A 25,210-nucleotide genomic window follows, 5' to 3' on the forward strand; every position below is an offset into this window, starting at 1 on the left:
TCTTCCTACAACTACTACTGCTACAATATCTTCCTACAACTACTACTACACTATCTTCCTACAACTACTACACTATCTTCCTACAACTACTACTACAACTACTACTACAACTACTATCTTCCTACAACTACTACTGCTACTATCTTCCTACAACTACTGCTGCTACTATCTTCCTACAACTACTACTGCTGCACTATCTTCCTACAACTACTACTGCTGCACTATCTTCCTACAACTACTACTGCTGCACTATCTTCCTACAACTGCTGCTGCACTATCTTCCTACAACTGCTGCTGCACTATCTTCCTACAACTGCTGCTGCACTATCTTCCTACAACTGCTGCTGCACTATCTTCCTACAACTGCTGCTGCCACTATCTTCCTACAACTGCTGCTGCACTATCTTCCTACAACTGCTGCTGCACTATCTTCCTACAACTGCTGCTGCACTATCTTCCTACAACTGCTGCTGCACTATCTTCCTACAACTGCTGCTGCACTATCTTCCTACAACTGCTGCTGCACTATCTTCCTACAACTGCTGCTGCACTATCTTCCTACAACTGCTGCTGCACTATCTTCCTACAACTGCTGCTGCACTATCTTCCTACAACTGCTGCTGCACTATCTTCCTACAACTGCTGCTGCACTATCTTCCTACAACTGCTGCTGCACTATCTTCCTACAACTGCTGCTGCACTATCTTCCTACAACTGCTGCTGCACTATCTTCCTACAACTGCTGCTGCACTATCTTCCTACAACTGCTGCTGCACTATCTTCCTACAACTGCTGCTGCACTATCTTCCTACAACTGCTGCTGCACTATCTTCCTACAACTGCTGCTGCACTATCTTCCTACAACTGCTGCTGCACTATCTTCCTACAACTGCTGCTGCACTATCTTCCTACAACTGCTGCTGCACTATCTTCCTACAACTGCTGCTGCACTATCTTCCTACAACTACTGCTGCACTATCTTCCTACAACTACTGCTGCACTATCTTCCTACAACTACTGCTGCACTATCTTCCTACAACTACTACTGCACTATCTTCCTACAACTACTACTGACACTATCTTCCTACAACTACTACTACTACACTATCTTCCTACAACTACTACAATTACACTATCTTACTTCCTACAACTACTACACTATCTTCCTACAACTATCTTCCTACAACTACTGCTGCACTATCTTCCTACAACTACTACTGCACTATCTTCCTACAACTACTACTGCACTATCTTCCTACAACTACTACTGCACTATCTTCCTATAACTACTACAATTACACTATCTTCCTACAACTACTACAACTACACTATCTTCCTACAACTATCTTCCTACAACTACTACTGCAACTACACTATCTTCCTACAACTACTACTGCAACTACACTATCTTCCTACAACAACTACACCATCTTCCTACAACTACTACTACACTATCTTCCTATACACTACTACTACTACTACACTGTCTTCCTACAACTACTACACTATCTTCCTACAACTACTACTGCAACTACACTATCTTATCTTCCTACAACTACTACACTATCTTCCTACAACTACACTATCTTCCTACAACTATCTTCCTACAAATACTACTGCAACTACACTATCTTCCTACAACTACTACTGCAACTACACTATCTTCCTACAACTACTACTGCAACTACACTATCTTCCTACAACTACTACTGCAACTACACTATCTTCCTACAACAACTACTGCAACTACACTATCTTCCTACAACACTATCTTCCTACTACACTACTACTACTACACTGTCTTCCTACAACTACTACTACTACACTATCTTCCTACAACTACTACTGCAACTACACCATCTTCCTACAACTACTACTGCAACTACACTATCTTCCTACAACAACTACTGCTACTTCACTATCTTCCTACAACAACTACTGCTGCTACACTATCTTCCTACAACTACTACTACACTGTCTTCCTACAACTACTGCTACACTTTCTTCCTACAACAACTACTACTGCTACACTATCTTCCTACAACTACACTATCTTCCTATAACTACTACTACCTTCCTATAACTACTACTACACTGTCTTCCTATAACTACTACTACTACACTATCTTCCTATAACTACTACTACACTATCTTCCTATAACTACTACACTATCTTCCTATAACTACTACTACTACTACACTGTCTTCCTATAACTACTACTACTACACTATCTTCCTATAACTACTACTACCTTCCTATAACTACTACTACTACCTTCCTATAACTACTACTACTACTACTACTACTACTACACTGTCTTCCTATAACTACTACTACTACTACACTATCTTCCTATAACTACTACTACTACACTATCTTCCTATAACTACTACTACACTATCTTCCTATAACTACTACTACACTATCTTCCTACAACTACTACACTGTCATCCTATAACTACTACACTGTCATCCTATAACTACTACACTGTCATCCTATAACTACTACACTGTCATCCTATAACTACTACACTGTCATCCTATAACTACTACACTATCTTCCTATAACTACTACTACACTGTCTTCCTATAACTACTACTACTACTACACTGTCTTCCAATAACCACCACCACTCCACTTTCCTCCCATACTTGCTACATTCTCAAGTCAGGAATTAGGCCTAACTAACTGACTGGAGACCGACCCCACCTTCTCCAAAACAGAGCCTGAGCCAAAGACAGCTTAGAGCTGACTGGACCACTGTTTACCAGCTAGTGTCAATGTGCCAACAGGCCAGTAGTCTAGTTTAGTTGAGCCAGGACAGCCAGGGAATGGCATTGAGTGGGAGATGGATTTCCAGGGAGATCGTTCAAGATTGTCAGATTTTGCAGTCATCGATCCATGCCTTCAAAACAGGGGCAACAGTGAGCACTATTACCACCAAGTAGGCTTGGGTTTTTCCAGGACGTTGTGGATGAGGGTTGTGGAAAAGTGTAATCCCATGACTCTGGATCAGAAGTGTAAGTGTTTGACACCAGTTGTGGACACTGGTTTTTCATTTTAAAAATGTACCCTATCCAAAATTTTAACCCTTACCTTAACCATTCAGAATGAGTGACTAAACTCAACCCTTAACTTCAAAATGTGATGTTTGGAGAAATGGAATGATGGAGCAGGAGAAACAAAAACACTGAAATTTGACATTTGGAGAACGTGGATATACGTCTACTTCTGCAGTGAGACAGAGCTTGTTGCAATTTCGCCCTCCGTGCAAAAGATGTAAGATGTGGAGCCTTGTATGACAGGCCCATAAAATGACAGGAGATCAAGTCCTAAAGGTTTATTTCAGCCCCGCACCCTCTGCTGAACCAATGTACTTTCTCTCCACTCGGTAATCTGAACAGGTCTCCACAGACTCAAACATAACGACAAGACAGTCACAGAACAGTAAATCCCTGTTAAATCTAATTTAAGAAAATGAAAAGAACTGTCTGGTTCCTCTGGGAAGACTAGCTGTGTGTGTGTGTATGTGTAGTGTGTGTGTGTGTGTATGTGTGTCTCATACCGTTCCATGTGTAGATCTTTCTTGTTCCCCACCAACATGATGGGTACTCTGCAGAAGACAAAGTCCTGTCAGTCAAACGAATCAGTGAAACACTGTATATATGTATATAAACATTGTCAGATAGAGGAACAGTCTACTTACTGTACTTTACCCACCATATCCAATAATTTTTCGTGGATAACTTTTATTACTTCAAAACTACAAAAGAAAACAAAAAAAAGGTCATTCAATCTTTTATGATCAGGCCAAATTAAAAGGAAAGCCCTTTAAAGCATTAAACAAAACTCCTACTCAACATAAGGCCAGAGTCAACAACATTATTACATCCATTCTCAAAGAAATCTTACAAAACTTATACAGTTGAATACTTAAAAATTGGGTCTAGAAATGTGTGTAAAAATGCTTACTTGTACTTAAATGGGTGTAAAGCTTGACATTTTCTAGGTCGGACCATGCTATATTTGCAACATGTAGGTGTCCAGCATATCAAATGGCTGCATTCTCTGTCCCCGGCACCCCCAGTCTGTGTGTGTGTGTGTGTGTGTGTGTGTGTGTGTGTGTGTGTGTGTGTGTGTGTGTGTGTGTGTGAATGAATAAGCAGCAACACCATCAGAGCTAAGTGGGTGCTGGTCCATCCACATCTTCACAATAACAATAAATTAACCACAGCCTTTTATCACCTACATAGATTTTTAATAGGGGCCTCATCAAAAGAATAATTTGCTCATTAAATGCGTTACATTGGTATGGATTTGGAGAGGGCTGATGGGAGGCATGAACTACCATGATTACATTGACAAACGTTGCCTAACGACCAGACTGGGACAAAAATCAGGGCTGCATTCAAAAAAGAGGACCGTTGCGGTTGAACCATTGCTTGAAATCGATACGACATAAGCTTTGATATGAGAAGTAGCCTCCCTCAAATGAGAAGAACCATCAATACTACTGTACTTAACAATGTGCCATTTCAATACTACTGTACTTAATGTGCTATTTGTTTGCTTGTTAGATGCCTTTCCAACACCTAGTTGAGGAATGTTGTTCCATCAGTGCCATAGTCTACTGTAGAGGCCTATATAACTCAACCTAACGTAGCAGGCGTATAATAAATGCCTTAGTGTCTTGTCTTATCTTTCTGGTCCTGAGGAGAAAAAGAAGATGGGGAGGTTCTCATCTGCCCTGTTGAACCAATCCAGTAAATGTGGAGGAGGAGGTAAGATGGAGAGTCGCCTTGTTAACGTCCAAAAGGGGAAGTCGAGTCACAGGCTCTCTTTCCATTTCCTCTGAAAACCAGATGCATCTGTTATTTTAAAACCCGGCAGATGGTGAGCTAGACCTGACGCAGGGTTTGAGGCTCAATATAAAATGACGAACGTTGAGTCCCAATCTGGTCAGTAGAAATGCATGTAAATCAATGGGGACATTAACGAAATTTGACATCATTAACTGGCCAGTAGGAAGACATGACGGGATGGGGTTAGGAACAGATTTCTCCAGGGAAAGTCTCCCTAGGCCCGCTCCCATGGCATCTTACATAAGTCTCTGGGGCACACACACACACACCCTAGGCTCCAGTACAATAGTCTTACACAGGACAAATCATTTGCTACAGTATGAATCCTGTTGAAATTATTGTCTAGAAATGTATGGAGGCATTACAGGAGAGAAAATGCAGCAGTCCAGTTATCAGGAAGCCCTTGAAAAAGAGAATCTGGGTCATATTGGGCTTTTCCTGGTTAAATAAAATACAACTTTAATTTTGGTCAACTCTCTGCAGTCTGGAGAGCTTCTGTACTTTTTCATTCTCATATTAATGGAGAGAGAGAGCGAGAGAGAGAGAGAGAGAGAGAGACACAGAGACACAGAGAAACAGACAGAAACAGAGAGAGAAAGAGAGAGAAAGACAGACAGAAAGCAGAGAAAAAAGCAGACCCAAATAATGGTGAATTGCGCCTTCATTACTGTGAGACTTTAAAACTCTATAAACATACACTCAGAACCAAAAAGCACAGTACAACAGCAAGCAGCTGACACTAATTGAGGAGTCCATAAACAAACAACTTCTGATAAAATTGAAAAAAAATAAAAATAAAATCTAAACAAGAGGAATTAGCGAAACAAAATGGTGACATATGGACAACCCATTTTAAAACACTCTACAACACCGTTCAAATTGACACAGACGCAGAACAACGCCAAATTCATGACAAGTTGAATGGATTAGAAAAAGCTATAAAGGACAATCAAAATCCATTGGACTCCCCAATTACTGACCAGGAGCTCTATAAGAAACTTCAGGCTCTCAAATTTAAAAAAGCATGCGGACCTGATGGCATCCTAAATGAGATGCTCAAACTCACTAGTGCAAAATTTCAATTGGCTATATTTAAACTGTTTAATTTGATCCTGAGTGTAGGTTATTTCCCTGACATCAAGGACTCATAATCCCAATCTTTAAGAATGGAGACAAATTTGACCCTAACAATTACAGAGGCATTTGTGTGAACAGTAACCTGGGGAAGGTTTTCTGTAGTATTATACATGTAAGAGTTCTAAACTTTCTTAATAAGCACAATGTCTTGAGTAAAATCCAAATTAGATTTATACCAAAACATCGCACAACTGATCATATTTACACCTTACACACCCTGATAGATAAACATGTCCACCAAAATAAACGCTTGCTTTATCGACTTCCAAAAAGCAATTGATTCTATTTGGCATACAGGACTGTTCTACAAAGTTATTGAAAGTGGTATCGGGGGTAAAACATATGACATAATTAAATCAATGTAGCATTAAAATGGGCAAGAAAAGAACAGAATTCTTTAACCAGGGCTGGGGCCTTCGCCAGGGTTGCAATCTGAGCCCTGCACTCTTCAATATTTACATCAACGAATTGGCCACTATTCTATAAAAATCCTCAGCCCCTGGTGTTAGTCTCCACAATTCAGAGGTTAAATGCCTACTCTTCGCAGACTCTTCGCAGATGACCAATGCCTGCTGTCACCCAGAGAGAGAAAGCACGCAGGGCATTCTACGCCATTAAAAAGCAAATTCAAATTGAAATATTAATTTGGCTTAAACTAATTGGATGTGTCATTGAACCAATTGCACTTTATGGCAGCGAGATGTGGGGTCCACTTGCAAAACAAGATTTCATCAAATGGGACAAACACACCATTGAAACCCTGCATGCAGAGTTCTGTAAGATTCTCCTACATGTCCAGAGGAAAACTACAAACAATGGCCAATATCCACTAATAATAAAAACAAAAAAATAGCAATTCAGTTTTGGAAACATCTAAAATACAGTGACCCCCTCTCATATCATTACCAAGCCCTGCAATGCCAAGAGCCGAACAAAGAAAAGAGTCCCCTCATCCAGCTGGTCCTGGGGCTGAGTTCACAAACCTGTTCTACTAACACACTGAAGCCTCAGGACCAGAACATCCAATCAATCAGAATAAACCAAATTACCACACAGTCAAAAAAAAAATACATTGCTTATTGGGAAGCACAAACACAAAGCAAAATACAGTGCTATCTGGCCCTAAATTGACAGTACACCGTGGCTAACTATTTGACCATGGTTACTGATCAAAACCTTAGAAAAACCTTGACAAAGTACAGGCTCAGTGAGCACAGCCTTGCCATTGAGAAGGGTAGACACAGGAAAACCTGGCTCTCTGTAGAGGAAAGGCTGTGCAACCACTGCACAACAGCAGAACCTGAGACGGAGCTGCATTTCCTGACCAAATATCAAAAATATAAAACAATTAGAGAGTGTCATTTCCCCAAATTTGAAACCCTTATTCAAGGTTTCAAAGACCTCTGATGATAGTAGGCTACCCGTCCTGTTGGGGGAGGATGCAGAGAGCTGTGGGTTGGCAGCGCACTACATTGCTGCCTGTCATAAATTGAGGGACAGTGTCTGACAGACCAGTCAACCTGCACATAACCTCTACTGTATGCTTATTGTTATTGCTCAATGTATGGTTATTTTGACCCTTGGTTATTGTCATTACTGTTGTCCCGTTGACAATTTTGATTATCATTATTTTCATATTGAAAATATCCAAAATAAGCTTTGGCAATATGTACATTGTTACGTCATGCCGAGAATTGAATTGACACAGACAGACAGACAGACAGACAGACAGACAGACAGACAGACAGACAGACAGACAGACAGACAGACAGACAGACAGACAGACAGACAGACAGACAGAGAGACAGACAGAGAGACAGAGAGACCCTCCAACCCAAAAAGTCCTGTGGGGTTGATGGTATCCTAAATGAAATGATAAATATACAGACAACAAATTCCAATTGGCTATACTTAAACTCTTTAATCATCCTCAGCTCTGGCATCTTACCCAATATTTGGAGCCAAGGACTGATCCCGCCTCCCCAATCCACAAAAGTGGAGACAAATTTGACCCCAATAACTACCAGGGGATATGCCTCAACAGCAACCTTGGGAAAATCCTCTGCATTATCATTAACAGCAGACTCATACATTTCCTCAGCGAAAACAACGTACTGAGCAAATTCCAAATTGGCTTTTTACCAATTTACCGTACGACAGACCATGTATTCACCCTGCACACCCTAATTGACAAACAAACAAACAAACCAAAACAAAGGCAAAGTCTTCTCATGCTTTGTTGACTTCAAAAAAGCTTTCAAATCAATTTGGCATGAGGCTCTGCTATACAAATTGATGGAAAGTGGTGGTGGTGGAAAAAACATACACAATTATAAAATCCATGTACACAAACAACAAGTGTGTGGTTAAAACTGGCCAAAAACACAATTCTTTCCACAGGGCCTTGGTGTGAAATAAGGTAGCAGCTTAAGCCCCACCCTCTTCAACATATCAACGAATTGGGGAGGGCACCAGAATAGTCTGCAGCACCCAGTCTTACCCTACTAGAATCTGAAGTCAAATGTCTGTTTGCTGATGACCTGGATCTTCTGTCCCCAACCAAGAAGGGCCTACAGCAGCACCTAGATATTCTGAACAGGTTCTGTCAGACCTGGGTCCTGACAGTAAATCTCAGTAAGACAAGAATAATGGTGTTCCAAAAAAGGTCCAGTTGCCAGGACCACTAATACAAATTCCATCTAGACACTGTTGCCCTAGAGCACATAGAAAACTATACATACCTCGGCCTAAACATGAAGGAAATCCTTGACTATATACAGAGTCAGTGAGCATAGCCTTGCTATTGAGAAAGGCCGCCGAAGGCAGACCGGACTCTCAAGAGAAGACAGGCTATGTGCACACTGCCGACAAAATGAGGTGGAAACTGAGCTGCACTTCCTAGCCTCCTGCCAAATATATGACCACATTAGAAACACATATTTCCCTCAGATTACTCAGACCCACAAAGAATTTGAAAACAAATCCAATTTTGATAAACTCCCATATCTACTGGGTGAAATACCACAGTGTGCAGTCACAGCAGCAAGATGTGTGGCCTGTTGCCACAAGAAAAGGGCAACCAGTGAAGAACGAACACCATTGTAAATACAACCTATATTTATGTTTATTTATTTTCCCTTTTGTAATTGAAATATTTGCACATCATTACAACATTGTAAATAGGCAACGACATTTGAAATGTGTTTATTCTTTTGGAACTTTTATGAGTGTAATGTTCACTGTTAATTTACTGTTTCACTTGCTTTGGCAATGTAAACATTTGTTTCCCATGCCAATAAAGCCTCTCAAATTGAATGGAGAGAGAGGGAGAGAGAGAGAGACCTGGAGCGACAGAGAGAGAGAGACCTGGAGCGACAGAGAGAGAGCGACAGAGAGAGAGAGCGAGAGAGAGAGCGACAGAGAGAGAGAGAGCGACAGAGCGAGAGAGAGAGCGACAGAGCGAGAGCGCGACAGAGAGAGCGACAGAGAGAGAGCGCGACAGAGAGAGCGACAGAGAGCGAGAGAGCGACAGAGAGAGCGACAGAGAGAGCGACAGAGAGAGCGACAGAGAGAGCGACAGAGAGCGAGAGAGCGAGAGAGCGAGCGAGAGAGCGAGCGACAGAGCGAGCGACAGAGAGAGAGAGAGAGCGAGCGACAGAGAGAGAGAGAGAGCGAGCGCGCGACAGAGAGAGAGACACACGGAGCGACAGAGAGAGAGACACACGGAGCGACAGAGAGAGAGACACACGGAGCGACAGAGAGAGAGAGACACACGGAGCGACAGAGAGAGAGACACACGGAGCGACAGAGAGAGAGAGACACACGGAGCGACAGAGAGAGAGACACACAGAGCGACAGAGAGAGAGAGACACACGGAGCGACAGAGAGAGAGACACACGGAGCGACAGAGAGAGAGACACGGAGCGACAGAGAGAGAGACACGGAGCGACAGAGAGAGAGACACGGAGCGACAGAGAGAGAGAGACACGGAGCGACAGAGAGAGAGACACACGGAGCGACAGAGAGAGAGACACGGAGCGACAGAGAGAGAGACACGGAGCGACAGAGAGAGAGAGACACGGAGCGACAGAGAGCGCGAGCGAGTGTAGTATCGCTACTGTAATACTCGGACTTCCTTGTGTGAACACATGGTTTGTTCCGATTCTGCTAAATGCCAAAATGCTGAGCCTACGTTATATCTTTAGAAAACACAATGCATGCTATTTCCCCATCACATTAGGCTAATTTCTAATAACTGGCAATATTCAAGAAACAGAGCATAGCTCAAATGCAGGTAAAACTGGTCCTGGGCTACCATTTCTGGTCTTTTAGACAATTCCATAATATCGATGTGCCAGAATAGCAACCTTCTAAAATTACTGCATTTCTGGTATTCACTCAGGTAGAAAACAGAAAGTAGTCTTTACTCAATAAAAATAACTCTTCAAATCAATATAAAGGGATTCTCACTGCATTCACAAACCACAGTGTTTAACCTGGAGCTGTAGCACAACACACAGGATATATTACAGTACAGGACTACTATCATTAGATATTCCCACTAGTGTTGGAGTACTATCACTACAGAGGCCTTACTCCATCTAAACGCGCCTACACAGCCCTTACATATGACAGAGACAGAGAGAGAAAGAGAGTGAATGTGTAATTGAGAGATGGATGGAGTGAGGAAAGAGAGTAGGATGGAGAGGAAGCCAGTGAGAGGGGAGAGATGGTGAGGTTAAGAGAGAAGAGGCAAGGAAGGAGAGAGATGGAATGATTTGATTTAATCTCCAGGTGATATGGAGGCAAGGTAGAACACACACACCAACCACACACACAAGAAACGACCATCTCTGATTCATATGTTTCAGCTACCTCTAATACTGCAACATACAGAAGCCCTGTTCCATATAATAGCATACAGATAGAAATGTGAAAGATCAGAGGCACTATTTGTAATTTAATATTCACCAAAATCACCTACTTCATGTCTTCCCTTTCAAACGAGACTAGATCTTTAATTTCAAACCAGCAGAGGCACAAAATAATGAGGATTTTCATTGAGAACGCATTGATTTGGCAGGTGTTCGAGCTCACTTTGAATAATAATAGCTGCAATGGTTTATTCATGCCTTTTACGAGAGATGAGAGAGAGAGGAGAGAGAGAGAGAGAGAGAGAGGAGAGAGAGAGGAGAGAGAGAGAGGAGAGGAGAGAGAGAGAGGAGAGAGAGAGAAGAGAGAGAGAGAGAGAGAGAGGAGAGAGAGGAGAGAGAGAGAGGAGAGATCTACCAGATGGAGTCAGAAACCTTCAGCGAGGAGATCACTCAGGGATAAGCAACGAAGCTTTAGCAGCAGTGTGAAGGAGAGGGCGGAGCTTACCTACCTTTTATTGGACGTGACAGAATACACCAAAATGTATCCGTTGATGTCTATGGAGTAGGTCTGTGGGAAAATGGAGTACTCATCCTGCCAGAGAGAAAGGGGCCTTTTGTGGAAGGATTCATCAAACATCAGAGATAGAATGTCTACTCTACAATGGGAAAAATGAGGAAATGTAGCTACTGTATGTGGAATGAGGCTGTATGTGGAATGAGACTGAATAAGGATGTCAATGGAGACCTAATCTACACCTGGTCTAATCCAGACTGCGCCTGGTCTAATCCACCCTGCGCCTGGTCTAATCCACCCTGCGCCTGGTCTAATCCACCCTGCGCCTGGTCTAATCCACCCTGCGCCTGGTCTAATCCACCCTACGCCTGGTCTAATCCACCCTGCACCTGGTCTAATCCACCCTGCACCTGGTCTAATCCACCCTGCACCTGGTCTAATCCACCCTGCACCTGGTCTAATCCACCCTACACCTGGTCTAATCTACACTACACCTGGTCTAATCTACCCTACACCTGGTCTAATCTACACTACACCTGGTCTAATCTACACTACACCTGGTATTAAAAAGAATTGATGTTAGCTCTCACAGAGTTGCCCACTGGCAGTCTGACCACAACATTCTGATGTGTGAGTAGTCTCTCCACTGGTAAGAGGGACACACCTGTCCCGCTGTGTCCACCAGCTGCAGGTGGTACTCCTGCCCATTCACTGTGATCATCTTTGTAAACGCTGAGGAGAGAGAGAAAGGAAGGAAGACAAATGAAGTACTAAAGCTGTGTTTACACTGGCACTCATTCTGATCTTTTGGTCACCAATTGGTCTTTTGACCAATTAGATAAAGTCTTGACAATAATTGGGGAAGAGATGAGGACTGGGCTGCCTGTGTAAATGCAGCTTTAGAGTTTCTAAGTGATTCTAGCCACCTACAGCTCAGTCAGAGGTATTCTAAAAGAAAATACAACATTTTGGGGACTGAGAGAGAATTAGCAAGACAAATAGAGACACAAAGAAGGTCTCATTCATTACAATTAAGAAGACCATTTCTCCACATCGCTTTGATGAGCCCATGACACATCATGGTGAAGCAGAGACAAGTAGGACATGTTGATGTGGTGCTTAGATCATAACACAGTGGAAGTGACGTGTTTAAATCAACTAGAACAGGCAGGACTGAGACACATTCTGATTGGGCTGTGACTCTGGATGACTGGAACTGAACTTCCTGCCTGCCGACGGCCCAACAGACAGAGGCTATTCCCTCGGAGCTCATGGACAAGACCACATGTACACCGCTTTCTTCTTCAAGGTGGTGGTGGTGGAGGTGGAAACCCATATCCACCTTTGTGCCTCATCACAGGAAGTGGTGGAAACCCATATCCACCTTTGTGCCTCATCACAGGAAGTGGTGGAGGTGGAAACCCATATCCACCTTTGTGCCTCATCACAGGAAGTGGTGGAAACCCATATCCACCTTTGTGCCTCATCACAGGAAGTGGTGGAAACCCATATCCACCTTTGTACCTCATCACAGGAAGTGGTGGAGGTGGAAACCCATATCTGTGGTGGAGGTGGTTCTGTGGTGACCGGTGGGCTGGGATCACAGGGGAGCTAAGGGGGTTTGCTTCAGTGGCTTATTTAAGCGTGCCCCCCCCCCCCCACACACACACACACACACACACACACACACACACACACACACAGAAATAGCAGGAAAGACAGCCAAATCCACATCGCTACTGTAGTATAGTAGAATCATGTTTGTAGAATGGAAGCCAGCACAATTTATAAATGGTAAGCATTCTACGTTCCTGGGCTTAGAGAAGCAGCTGAGGCCGATCAAGCGTTTCATTCACAAAAAAAGAAGCCCTGGCTGGCTAAAATTAACTCGACGTTCCTTTCACTGCAGGCTGCATGGATGGAAGCTCCAAGCCTTAAGACACCATAGATACAGTAGGCAGGAACACACAGTCTACCCTAGGAGTGTTAAGCTACTGTAACATGCATTAAGCGTAAGCTGTGTGTTCCGTGCTAACAAAGGGAGCAATGCCATACCAACAATGTGCGTGTGTATGTCTGACTGAAGCGCGCGTGTGTGTGTGTGTGTGAATACGTGTGTTATTGGTGTGTCTACCTATGAGAGACTGAGTGAGGTAGACCACTACCTTCTGTCAAAACGAATGTTCATTCACAAACATCAGAAAAGCTCCCCTGGCTCTCCATGCGAATAGTCTGTAGTGGCCATGAAATAGAGTCCTCCCACACAACCCACTAATAAAAATGCTCCTATTGGAGAGAGAAAGAGTGTGTGTGTGAGCAAACAAGTGTGTACATGGGTGTCCTTTCTAATAGTGTGTGTACTTATATATTGTATATTGTTGTTTTGTGGTGTGGTTTTCATATAAGCCCTTTGGCTTCCAAACACACCTGCACACCCTTTTAAATAAAAAAACGTTCTTTTTTTAAATCTGTATTGTTCTCTATCCCTTGTTTTCTCTGGTGCAAATAAATAAATGTGTGTGCTGAGTCAGCGTTGTGTGAACTTCACCATGAATAAGGAGCCTAGAGACATGCACCTGTCTGTGTGTCCAGAACTCAGCAACCTGGACGGGGAGCGCTGACGACATCACACACGCACACTTACTGTTTTCAATGGTTGGGTCATATGAGTCCACAAACTGGCCTTCCACAAACTGTATTGTCAAGGAGGATTTACCTGCAAAGAAGAAAATGGAGAATCTTCGCTGATCGATGTCCTTTGATTAACATATGTTGTAATTCATCAGCATTATAGGGAAAGGCCAAATACTCGGACTTCCTTGTGTGAACACATGGTTTGTTCCGATTCTGCTAAATGCCAAAATGCTGAGCCTGCGTTATATCTTTAGAAAACACAATGCATGCTATTTCCGCATCACATTAGGCTAATTTCTAATAACTGGCAATATTCAAGAAACAGAGCATAGCTCAAATGCAGGTAAAACTGGTCCTGGGCTACTATTTCTGGTCTTTTAGACAATTCCATAATATCGATGTGCCAGAATAGCAACCTTCTAAAATTACTGCATTTCTGGTATTCACTCAGGTAGAAAACAGAAAGTAGTCTTTACTCAATAAAAATAACTCTTCAAATCAATATAAAGGGATTCTCACTGCATTCACAAACCACAGTGTTTAACCTGGAGCTGTAGCACAACACACAGGATATATTACAGTACAGGACTACTATCATTAGATATTCCCACTAGTGTTGGAGTACTATCACTACAGAGGCCTTACTCCATCTAAACGCTCCTACACAGCCCATATATATGTCGCAGCCTGTTGCTATAACAACGGAGAGTGGAGTGCTGCGATGCATGGTTGGAGAGACATGAACTCTCTCGCTCTGTGGGAAAAGCCCGGAGGAGTGGAGCGTCAGAATGAATGAGAAGCTCGCTCCCATTTTCAACGCTCCACTAGTCTCGCATCCATGCTGAATGATGACCTCTTGTCTCCCCGGGTGTTGAAGCTCCAGGGACACACACATGCAGTTGATTGAGATAAATATAAAATAGTCTACATAGTTTGAAATGCTTTCAGATTCTTTGTGAATTCTACTTGAGGTATGTTGGGCTCAGCGAAGGATAGTCACAATGTGTAGGAAATGTACACCATTCGAACACTGTTTCAGTTTAGGTTTGAGGAAAACACATTGGAAAAGCAGAGAATCAGTGGTGGAAAAAGTACGCAATGTCATACTTGAGTAAAAGTAAAGATGCCTAAATAGAAAATGACTCAAGTAAAAGTCACCCAGTAAAATAATACAAGTATTTGGTTTTAAATATACAGTTGAAGTCGGAAGTTTACATACACCTTAGCCAAATACATTTAAACTCAGTTATTCACAATTCCTGACATTTAATCCTAGTAAAAATTCCCTGTCTTAGGTCAGTTAGGATAACCACTTTATTTTAAGAATGTGAAATGTCAGAATAATAGTTGAAAGAATGATTTATTTCAGCTTTTATTTCTTTCATCACGTTCCTAGTGGGTCAGAAGTTTACATACACTCAATTAGTATTTGGTAGCATTGCCTTTAAATTATTTAATAACTTTGGTGAAACGTTTCGGGTAGCCTTCCACAAGCTTCCCACAATAAGTTGGGTGAATTTTGGCCAACTCCGCCTGACAGAGCTGGTGTAATTAGTCAGGTTTGTAGGCCTCCTTGCTCGCACACGCTTTTTCAGTTCTGCCCATACATTTTCTATAGGATTGAGGTCAAGGCTTTGTGATGGCCACTACCATACCTTGACTTTGTTAACCTTAAGCAATTTTGACACATCTTTGAAAGTATGCTTTGGGGTCATTGTCCATTTGGAAGACCCATTTGCGACCAAGCTTTAACTTCCTGACTGATGTCTTGAGATGTTGCTTCAATATAGCCACATCATTTTCCTGACATCTATTTTGTGAAGTGCACCAGTCCCTCCTGCAGCAAAGCACCCCTACAACATGATGCTGCCACCCCCTGCTTCACGGTTGGGATGGTGTTCTTCGGCTTGCAAGCCTCCCCCTTTTTCCTCCAAACATAACGATGGTCATTATGGCCAAACAGTTCTATTTTTGTTTCATCAGACCAGAGGACATTTCTCCAAAAAGTACAACCTTTGTCCCCATGTGCAGTTGCAAACCATAGTCTGGCTTTTTATGCAGGTTTTGGAGCAGTGGCTTCTTCCTTGCTGAGCGGCCTTTCAGGTTATGTCAATATAAGACTTGTTTTATTGTGAATATAGATACTTTTGTACCCGTTTCCTCCAGCATCTTCACAAGGTCCTTTGCTGCTGTTCTGGGATTGATTTGCACTACTCACACCAAAGTACATTCATCTCTAGGAGACAGAATGCATCTCCTTCCTGAACAGGTATTACGGCTGCGTGGTCCCATGGTGTTTATACTTGCGTACTATTGTTTGTACTGATGAACGTGGTACCTTCAGGCATTTGGAAATTTCTCCCAAGGATGAACCAGACTTGTGGAGGTCTACAATTTTTTTCTGAGGTCTTGGGAAAATCTAAAGAAATCAGCCATGTCAAGCAAAGAGGCACTGAGTTTGAAGGTAGGCCTTGAAATACATCCACAGGTACACCTCCAATTGACTCAAATTATGTCAATTAGCCTATCAGAAGCTTCTTAAGCAATGACACCATTTTCTGGAATTTTCCAAGCTGTTTAAAGGCACAGTCAACTTCGTGTATGTAAACTTCTGACCCACTGGAATTGTGATAGTGAATTATAAGTGAAATAATCTGTCTGTAAACAATTGTTGGAAAAATGACTTGTGTCATGCACAAAGTAGATGCCCTAACTGACTTGCCAAAACTATAGTTTGTTAACAAGAAATTTGTTGACTCCAACCTAAGTGTATGTAAACTTCCGACTTCAACTGTACTTAAGTATCATTTCAAATTCCTTATATAAAAGATGCACTATGCAGAAATTGCTCCGCCATTTCCTGGTTGCTAAAATTCTACATTTCAATTTGTGAGACCAAACAAGCGGTCATTGTAGAAAACCCATTGTACACAATCTAAACAGCTGTGAAATATATTTTCCATATCCAAAAATAATGTTTATTCAGCTGTTTGAAGCTGGTGTACAAAAGCCAAAGTAAAAGATGTAAAAACGAAACTGCAGAACGGAAAGCATAGAAATAGCGCAGATCTACCGCTTCTTAGACTTGCTTTCAAAGGGAATGAAAGATCTCTAACTCACATTTCTATGTGCATTTGGTCGGCTCGCCCAAAAAGATACATATTGTTGCTTTAAGCGAAACAGATGGCACCATTACGGATACCCAGGGGCGCACTCCAAAGCACAGACATAATTTACAAAGGCATTGGTGTTTAGTGAGCCTCCGCCAGATCAGAGGCAGTAGGGATGACCAGGGATGTTCTCTGTTTAGTGAGTCCACCAGATCAGAGGCAGTAGTGATGACCAGGGATGTTCTCTGTTTAGTGAGGTCCGCCAGATCAGAGGCCAGTAGTGATGACCAGGGATGTTCTCTGTTTAGTGAGTCCGCCAGATCAGAGGCAGTAGGGATGACCAGGGATGTTCTCTGTTTAGTGAGTCCACCAGATCAGAGGCAGTAGTGATGACCAGGGATGTTCTCTGTTTAGTGAGTCCACCAGATCAGAGGCAGTAGTGATGACCAGGGATGTTCTCTGTTTAGTGAGTCCACCAGATCAGAGGCAGTAGTGATGACCAGGGATGTTCTCTGTTTAGTGAGTCCACCAGATCAGAGGCAGTAGTGATGACCAGGGATGTTCTCTGTTTAGTGAGTCCACCAGATCAGAGGCAGTAGGGATGATCAGGGATGTTCTCTGTTTAGTGAGTCCACCAGATCAGAGGCAGTAGTGATGACCAGGGATGTTCTCTTGGATAAGTGCGTGAATTGGACCATTTTCCTGTCCTGCTAAACATTCAAAATGTAACGAGTACTGTTGGGTGTCAGAGAAAAAGTATGAAGTAAAAAGGTACATTATTTCCTTTAGGAATGTAGTGAAATAAAAATGGTCAAAAATATAAATAGCAAAGTAAAGTACAGATACCCCCAAAAAACAAATTAAGTTCTCAGCCTGGTTTGATGAACACCATTGGAAATAGCCAACATCGGGGATCAACAACTAGATTCAGCTGCGGGCCATTTTTTTATTGGGTGGATGGTTGAACATAATTGTAAAAAAAAAAATTCCACGGCAAATTGAGTAATCACATTTTTGACTAAGACATAATTTCAAATCTTGATTACGTTTGGGGACATTGCCGTACGTAGCGTGCCGTCTTTCAGATGGGACGTTAAAACGGGCGTCCTGACTCTCTGTGGTCTCTCCACCTGACAGATGATGTGTGGTGAGCGTTCCGGCACAACAATGGTCACCGTGCATCACTGAGGTGGGTGCTACACATTGATGGTGGATGAGGTGAGTTTCTCCTTACTATGTAAAGCGCTTTGAGTACTTCAGTTAGTAGAAAAGTTCTATATAAATCCAATCAATTATTATTTGTATACGACCACATCTCTATTATGCGTTGGAATACTTTGATTTCCAAAATTAAAATCCCTTTCCAAAATAATACTTTCAAAAAAAAAACATTTTTTAAACACTGCTCAAAAACAGTGGGGGGGGCCAAATAAAACCACCCGCAGGCCCCACCAGTCGGGGAACCCTGGCCTACATAATGTTAACCCGGTTTCACACCAGTTTTCACTTTGGTTTGCTGACGACACATTAGAAATGCATGGGGAATGTACATAATTCTAACCAGGTTATCAAACCTGGTAGCAGTTTAAGTTTGATGAGGACACAGGGCATCCTCTGAACTATAAATAGCCCCTGCGACAAAAACATCTGAACATACAGTTCTCTCTCTGTAATTGTATGCGACCTCAAAACAATGCCCAGATGCAGGAGTTGCAGATTATGCAGTGACCTGACACAATGTGTGGAGAAACAGGAAGGAGTAGTGTATTCCATGGCACTGTACAAACCAATTTTATCCTTCCTCTTCAGTGCATTGGCTTTAATGAGGCACGAGCCAAAGCCTATGAACACAGGACATATTTAAAGATTCAGCATGACTATTACAAAGACTGGAGACATGCCAATTAACACATTTGCTACGTATGAGTCGCTGTAACGCACTGCGGGTGTCCTTTTGAGCCTTTAGTATACAGTACAACATATGCAGCATATTACAGTAGGAAGGCTGGAAAAAAAAAATAATAATAAATGGGACGAATAGCTGGAGTACAATAATATGGCAAAAAAGGTTTTATGAGGACAGAAAAATGGGGACATTATCAATTGTCTTTAGAATGTATGTGAACACTGGAAATGACAGGCTGATCATTTAATCCTTATACTGTAGTCTATGGTCTTGATTTTCTTGGACTTGTCTTGTGAATGAACCAAACTAAATGGAAAGGCCTATAGTATATTGCTATGATTTTGCAACAGGGATTTTACTACACTTGTGGTGTACATTTGTACGGCAATGGAGGAAAGATATTATTAAAACGTTTGCGGTCCAACATTATTCCACGTTGTTTGTGAACCAACGCCGGGAGGTTGGTTTAATGACTGGAAGCTGTGACATCTGGTCTACATCCAAAACCGGACCGTAATACCAACATCTCTGGCATGGAAAATATCCACTGCTGTTTGTGGACCAACTTCTGAAAATAGTTTTCAGACTATCATGTCAAGGGCTCAACCTCTGACATTAATGGTAATACCAAGGTGACATGTCTAACAGTGATGCGCGGGTTGACTCATATCCCGCAGTCCCCGTGGTTATATCCGCGGGTTGACTCATATCCCGCAGTCCCCGTGGTTAAATCCGCGGGTTGACTCATATCCCGCAGTCCCCGTGGTTAAATCCGCGGGTTGACTCATATCCCGCAGTCCCCGTGGTTAAATCCGCGGGTTGACTCATATCCCGCAGTCCCCGTGGTTAAATCCGCGGGTTGACTCATATCCCGCAGTCCCGTGGATATATCCGCGGGTTGAAAAGAGAAAACAATGAATAAATTCTTGTGCATTTCATATCTATAGGCTACATACATTGAGGTTTTTCGTTCATTGTTTATCTGGAGTTAGCGCATAGCCTAAGCGTTAAGGCCTTACTGTAGCGTGCAAAATACAAGCCAACTGCCAAATGCTTTTGGGAACTTGGTCAGAAAAAGTCAACTTTAATCCACTGAGGCAAAAAAGGACAATTTCAGAGTTTAATTCAATAAGAGAAAAGCTGCGAGATGGAGATTTGAAAATAAAGAGGAGTGCCAAAAGTCTGTTTGGGAAAGATTTGGTAAAATCGTAAAAGAGGATGAGGCGCTACACAAATTGAACAGTCACAAGACAGGGACTTCAAAATGGCACATCAAGGGAACTGTACTGTACAGATGGGTTAAATGTAATAGTAGCCAAGCTGAAATCTGGACACTGACTGTAGGTCGAAAACCTCATAGTCTAAAATAATATTAACTCCTGCAGAACTAAGCATTTCATGCAGTAAAATGATGTCAAAATGTACATTTTGACTCGGGAACAGAAGTGGAGAAATCTGATTTATTTATTTCAGCATCTTGAGAGAATGAATGTGTGGTTAGGGACCGTCTGTAAAGGTATTATCTTTATCTGCGTCATAAAAGCTGACAGTATTTCAACCACATAAAATATGCATCCAAGCCAAAGTGCCTTAGACTGCTGCGCCACTCGGGAGGCCAAAATGTAAGTCATTGAACTAGGCCAGCATGCAATTACTTGTTTTCTTCACTTCACTAGTCACTTCACTAGTAGGGTTGGGGAGTAATTGATTACATGTAATCTGCTTTACCAAAAACAAACTAATCAGTTACGTTACCAGCAACAACAACAAAAAATATCAAGTCAGATTACAGATAGGCTACTTTTGAAAAACTAGATGATTACTTCTTGGACTTCTTTTAAATTCAGAAAAAATACATTGACACCTTTCTGTTTACTCAATGAAATTAAATTCAACATTGAAAAAAGGCACAAATGTAAGTTTGTTCCATCTGAATGAGTGAACACAAGTTAGACCACTATGATGACACACCAAATGATGACCACCAATCAGAGACCACTATAATGACACACCAAATGATGACCACCAATCAGAGACCACTATGATGACACACCAAATTATGACCACCAATCAGAGACCACTATGATGACACACCAAATGATGACCACCAATCAGAGACCACTATGATGACACACCAAATGATTACCACCAATCAGAGACCACTATGATGACACACCAAATGATGACCACCAATCAGAGACCACTATGATGACACACCAAATGATGACCACCAATCAGAGACCACTATGATGACACACCAAATGATTACCACCAATCAGAGACCACTATGATGACACACCAAATGATGACCACCAATCAGAGACCACTATGATGACACACCAAATGATGACCACCAATCAGAGACCACTATGATGACACACCAAATGATTACCACCAATCAGAGACCACTATGATGACACACCAAATGATGACCACCAATCAGAGACCACTATGATGACACACCAAATGATGACCACCAATCAGAGACCACTATGATGACACACCAAATGATTACCACCAATCAGAGACCACTATGATGACACACCAAATGATGACCACCAATCAGAGACCATTATGATGACACACCAAATGTGTTTGGTGGATCCTTTTTGTCTTCTTCTAATGCACCCAAAGGGGAAAGTCATTCAGAAGTAACTGAAAGTAATCAGATTATGTTACTGAGTTTGGGTAATTCAAAAGTTACTGTTAATTATAAACGTTTTGGACAGGTAACCTATCCACTGTTCACTAGCATATGGAATGTAATTTGAGGTAACCGCCAAATTCCTTCATAAAAAGCTACCACATTGACAGTAATACTTCTACTCTCCTGAGTCGCGACATCCCAGCTAGCACATAATGTTCTGAGAACCATATGTTTCATAAGAGCGCGGTTGTCCTATGGTTATTTTTGCACACAACCTTCCCACAACGTTCTGGGAATGGTGCAGAACAGTTGCTTAGCTTTGGAACATTATCAGCACATTTATGGAACTTGACAAAATAATATTAATTTTCTTGTTTTTTTATTCATTTAAAGTGGCAATATGTAACTTTTTGGGTGACCTGACCAAATTCACATAGAAATGTGAGTTATAGATCAGTCATCCTACTTGAAAACAAGTCTAAAAAGTGGTAGATCAATTATGTGCGCTATCTCTATGCTTCCCGTTCTTAAGTTTAGGTTTTTGCGTCTTTTATTTTTGGTTTTGTACACCAGATTCAAACAGGTCAAACAACAATATTTTTGGCTATGGAAAATATATTTGACAGCGGTTTAGATGGTACAATGATTCTGATTAGTATATTTTGTCCCAAACTGAAATTAGGCGAACTATTATAGTTTTAACAATCAGGAAATGGCAGAGTGATTTCTGCAAAGTGAAACTAACAGAACGTTCCCTAAAAGTTCAAACATGATTACATTGAATAAAAATGTTGGTAATGTTCTAGGAATGTTCTCAAACAGTTCAGAGAATGTTAAGAAAGAACACTCTCCTATGGGAATTTCAATACAATACAGCATAACGTTTCCACCAGGTTTCCTCACGGTTATATTTTAAGTCATGTTCTCAGAACATTTAGAAACCTTTCCATGAAAAACACAAGAAGCCATTAGTAATGTTCAAAGAACAAACTACAAATGTTATTGAAAAACGTTCTGTTTTCAGTGTCCAAACTCTCTATCTTGTAAAGTGTGTTGGCTGTGCCCATTAATTGGCCACACCTGATCTTAATGAGTGCTTGTTTCCTTTTATATATGGTGTTTGATTAGACAAAATGAAACAGCTTTGTATGAGTTAAAAAAAAAAAAAAAAAAAAAAAAAAAACATGGCTTGGTATCTCCATCCTGGTGGCGCAGTGGACTAATTACATGGATAGAGAACTGAAGATCATAGGTTTGAATCTCACTGACGCCATGCTACAATAAAAAATACATGTTTGAATGCCTAAGCAAATTCTTTTCCATTTGTCCCACCTGTGCTTGGAGTTCAACAGACTAAGCTAGCAGTGTTAGTAAAAGTCTTATTGAAACATTCAGTGAACGTTTTAAAGTTATTCAAAAACCTTCAAATAACCTATGATTTCCATTCTCAGAACGTTAATAAAAACTCCCAGGTAAACTTTCACGGAACCATAGTAAAACGTTATCAGAACCTCCCTGCAACCTAAAAATGAAGGTTCCCAGAACAGGCAAAATGTTAACTTTGTTCTCTGAACATGTTTACTGTCCAGGAAACTAATTGCTTCGTTCCCAGAATCAATGGGAAACAAAAAACGTTCGTTTCCACAATTTTATGAAACCAAATGTGCTAACTGGGGTATTAATAAGTGCCAGCATCAGGACCGCTCCGGCTGTCCACACCTGCTGTCCGCTCCTGCTGTCCACACCTGCTGTGAATGAACTCCGTCTTGCTTGGTACTGGCTTGCGTAACAACATTGACGTAACGAAATATAAAACATGATTTAAAGTACTGTGCAATATGCAATTAAGTATAGACTGCCATTTAAATTGGGATTTCAGTGGGAGGCCTACTAGCGCTGGCTACTAGGGGTAGGCCTATGCTACAGTTCAACCAAATCTCTGGAGTCGTGGGTTTCCAGTTGAGTGACATTCAGCTGACTGGCTGATTCAACAACTGGCCAGGCAGCGGACATAGTTGTAGTAGCCGCTAGAGAACGAGCATGCCGTTGACATCTTGCTAGTTGTATGTGAAGCTATCGTCATTGAACTCGCCTACATAGAAACCGCACAATAGACCTCGCCACCACTGAAAACGACTAAATTGCGTCTACTTACCGACGGATCTGTAGCCTAGGACGGCGATTTTACGGGATTTCGGCTGCGGCATCTTTTAGCAGCGACACTACATCAAAATGATCAAAAACTGGAACAGATCTCAAATGCTATGTTAAAAACAACAAGGACCAGAATTGTACCTGCAATTAGCTAGTTTAAATAAAAAAAACTATTTAGCGACAAGTAGTCACGCATCTGTATACTATACCTCACTCCCAGAGAAATATTCATAATGCCCACTGTTGGTTGGTTGAACTCACGCAGAAAGGAGGGTTTCTGTCCTCTTCTTGAGCTGTGGTTGGATACGGTGTATTCACCGTTTTTAGAAGCACGAAATTCATTGGCTCTCAATGATTACAACGACTGGAGAATCTACAATCGATTCCGTTATGATGGCACTCTGACAGCAATTTCTGTAATGTAAAAACGATTCATTCTTAATATAATGAAGAAATGTAAAGAAAGGTAACTCGCGCATGATGTGTTATGACTGTCACAACTAAATGCATCTCGAGGTTTAACTGAGTACGAACATGTGCAGATCCTTCTGTGGGTACACATCATATTGGCCTTTTTAGAAATATATAGGTATCATATTTATTATTGACATAAATTTGCAATTCGAAACAAAGCAGTTCCAACCAGAAAGTCAGGAGCAGGCGAGACTACATGGGCGCATAAATCTCACCTTGCATGGGTTCATTGACAATGGGTTTATAAAGGTTCTGGTCTCTGCTGCCATCCTGTGGTGCCTTATATAGTTGCAGTACACTTCACTTCATATTATAGTAATGATTCCATTCACTGTTACAGAATACAACGTCACATTGAAACTGTAGAGCGCCACTAGCGAGGAGAGGACTGACTATTGACAATCTCCCATAATTATCCTAATGAGGCAGAGTGGGGTTAAATTAGGAAATATTTGGTGAGCTCACATGCTGCTGCATGCTGGGTCTCGTAGTTTCTTGCCTCAAAATATTTCTGCCATTGTACAAAGGGTATGGTCTTCACTACTAGTACTCTTCTGTATAGATTTCAATCACAATCACGTTGAATTTCATAGCACCTAACATGTACAAGCAAATTTCATAGCACCTAACAATTATGACCAAAATTCAATCAACATATTCCATGGCATGCCTCAAAGCTCAACCTTAAAGGATCATTTTGGTATTTTACAATTTAATGTTCATTACTCAGAGTAATCTATGAGCCAGGAGAAACTGTAATCCATGGATCAGATTTCTGAAAGTAGTCTATGAGCCAGGAGAAACTGTAATCCATGGCTCAGATTTCTGAAAGTAGTCTATGAGCCAGGAGAAACTGTAATCCATGGCTCAGATTTCTGAAAGTAGTCTATGAGCCA

The 25,210-nt window shown here is 41.6% G+C and overlaps 1 protein-coding gene across 2 annotated transcripts in view; it reads right to left on the reverse strand.

The window, feature by feature from the left end:
* LOC106579659 (GTP-binding protein Rheb) overlaps positions 1-24,089 on the reverse strand; it is a 39,328-nt gene extending 15,239 nt beyond the window's left edge. Inside the window, exons 1-6 of one of the 2 annotated variants that reach the window (XM_014159793.3) lie at positions 23,842-24,088; positions 14,034-14,105; positions 12,054-12,121; positions 11,385-11,467; positions 3,709-3,765; positions 3,568-3,615 (exon numbers count right to left, since the gene is read on the reverse strand). In XM_014159793.3, the coding sequence (XP_014015268.1) occupies positions 3,568-3,615; positions 3,709-3,765; positions 11,385-11,467; positions 12,054-12,121; positions 14,034-14,105; positions 23,842-23,893 (380 nt within the window). In that variant the 5' untranslated portion in view covers positions 23,894-24,088. Of the gene's footprint in view, positions 1-3,567; positions 3,616-3,708; positions 3,766-11,384; positions 11,468-12,053; positions 12,122-14,033; positions 14,106-23,841 lie in introns of both variants that reach the window. The other variant, XM_014159794.3, reaches the window with a different exon arrangement.
* Between the last annotated feature and the right edge of the window lie 1,121 nt (positions 24,090-25,210).

This window comes from Salmo salar, chromosome 19 (genome assembly GCF_965601325.2).
Source record: "Salmo salar chromosome 19, fSalSal1, whole genome shotgun sequence".
Classification (NCBI taxonomy): domain Eukaryota; kingdom Metazoa; phylum Chordata; class Actinopteri; order Salmoniformes; family Salmonidae; genus Salmo; species Salmo salar.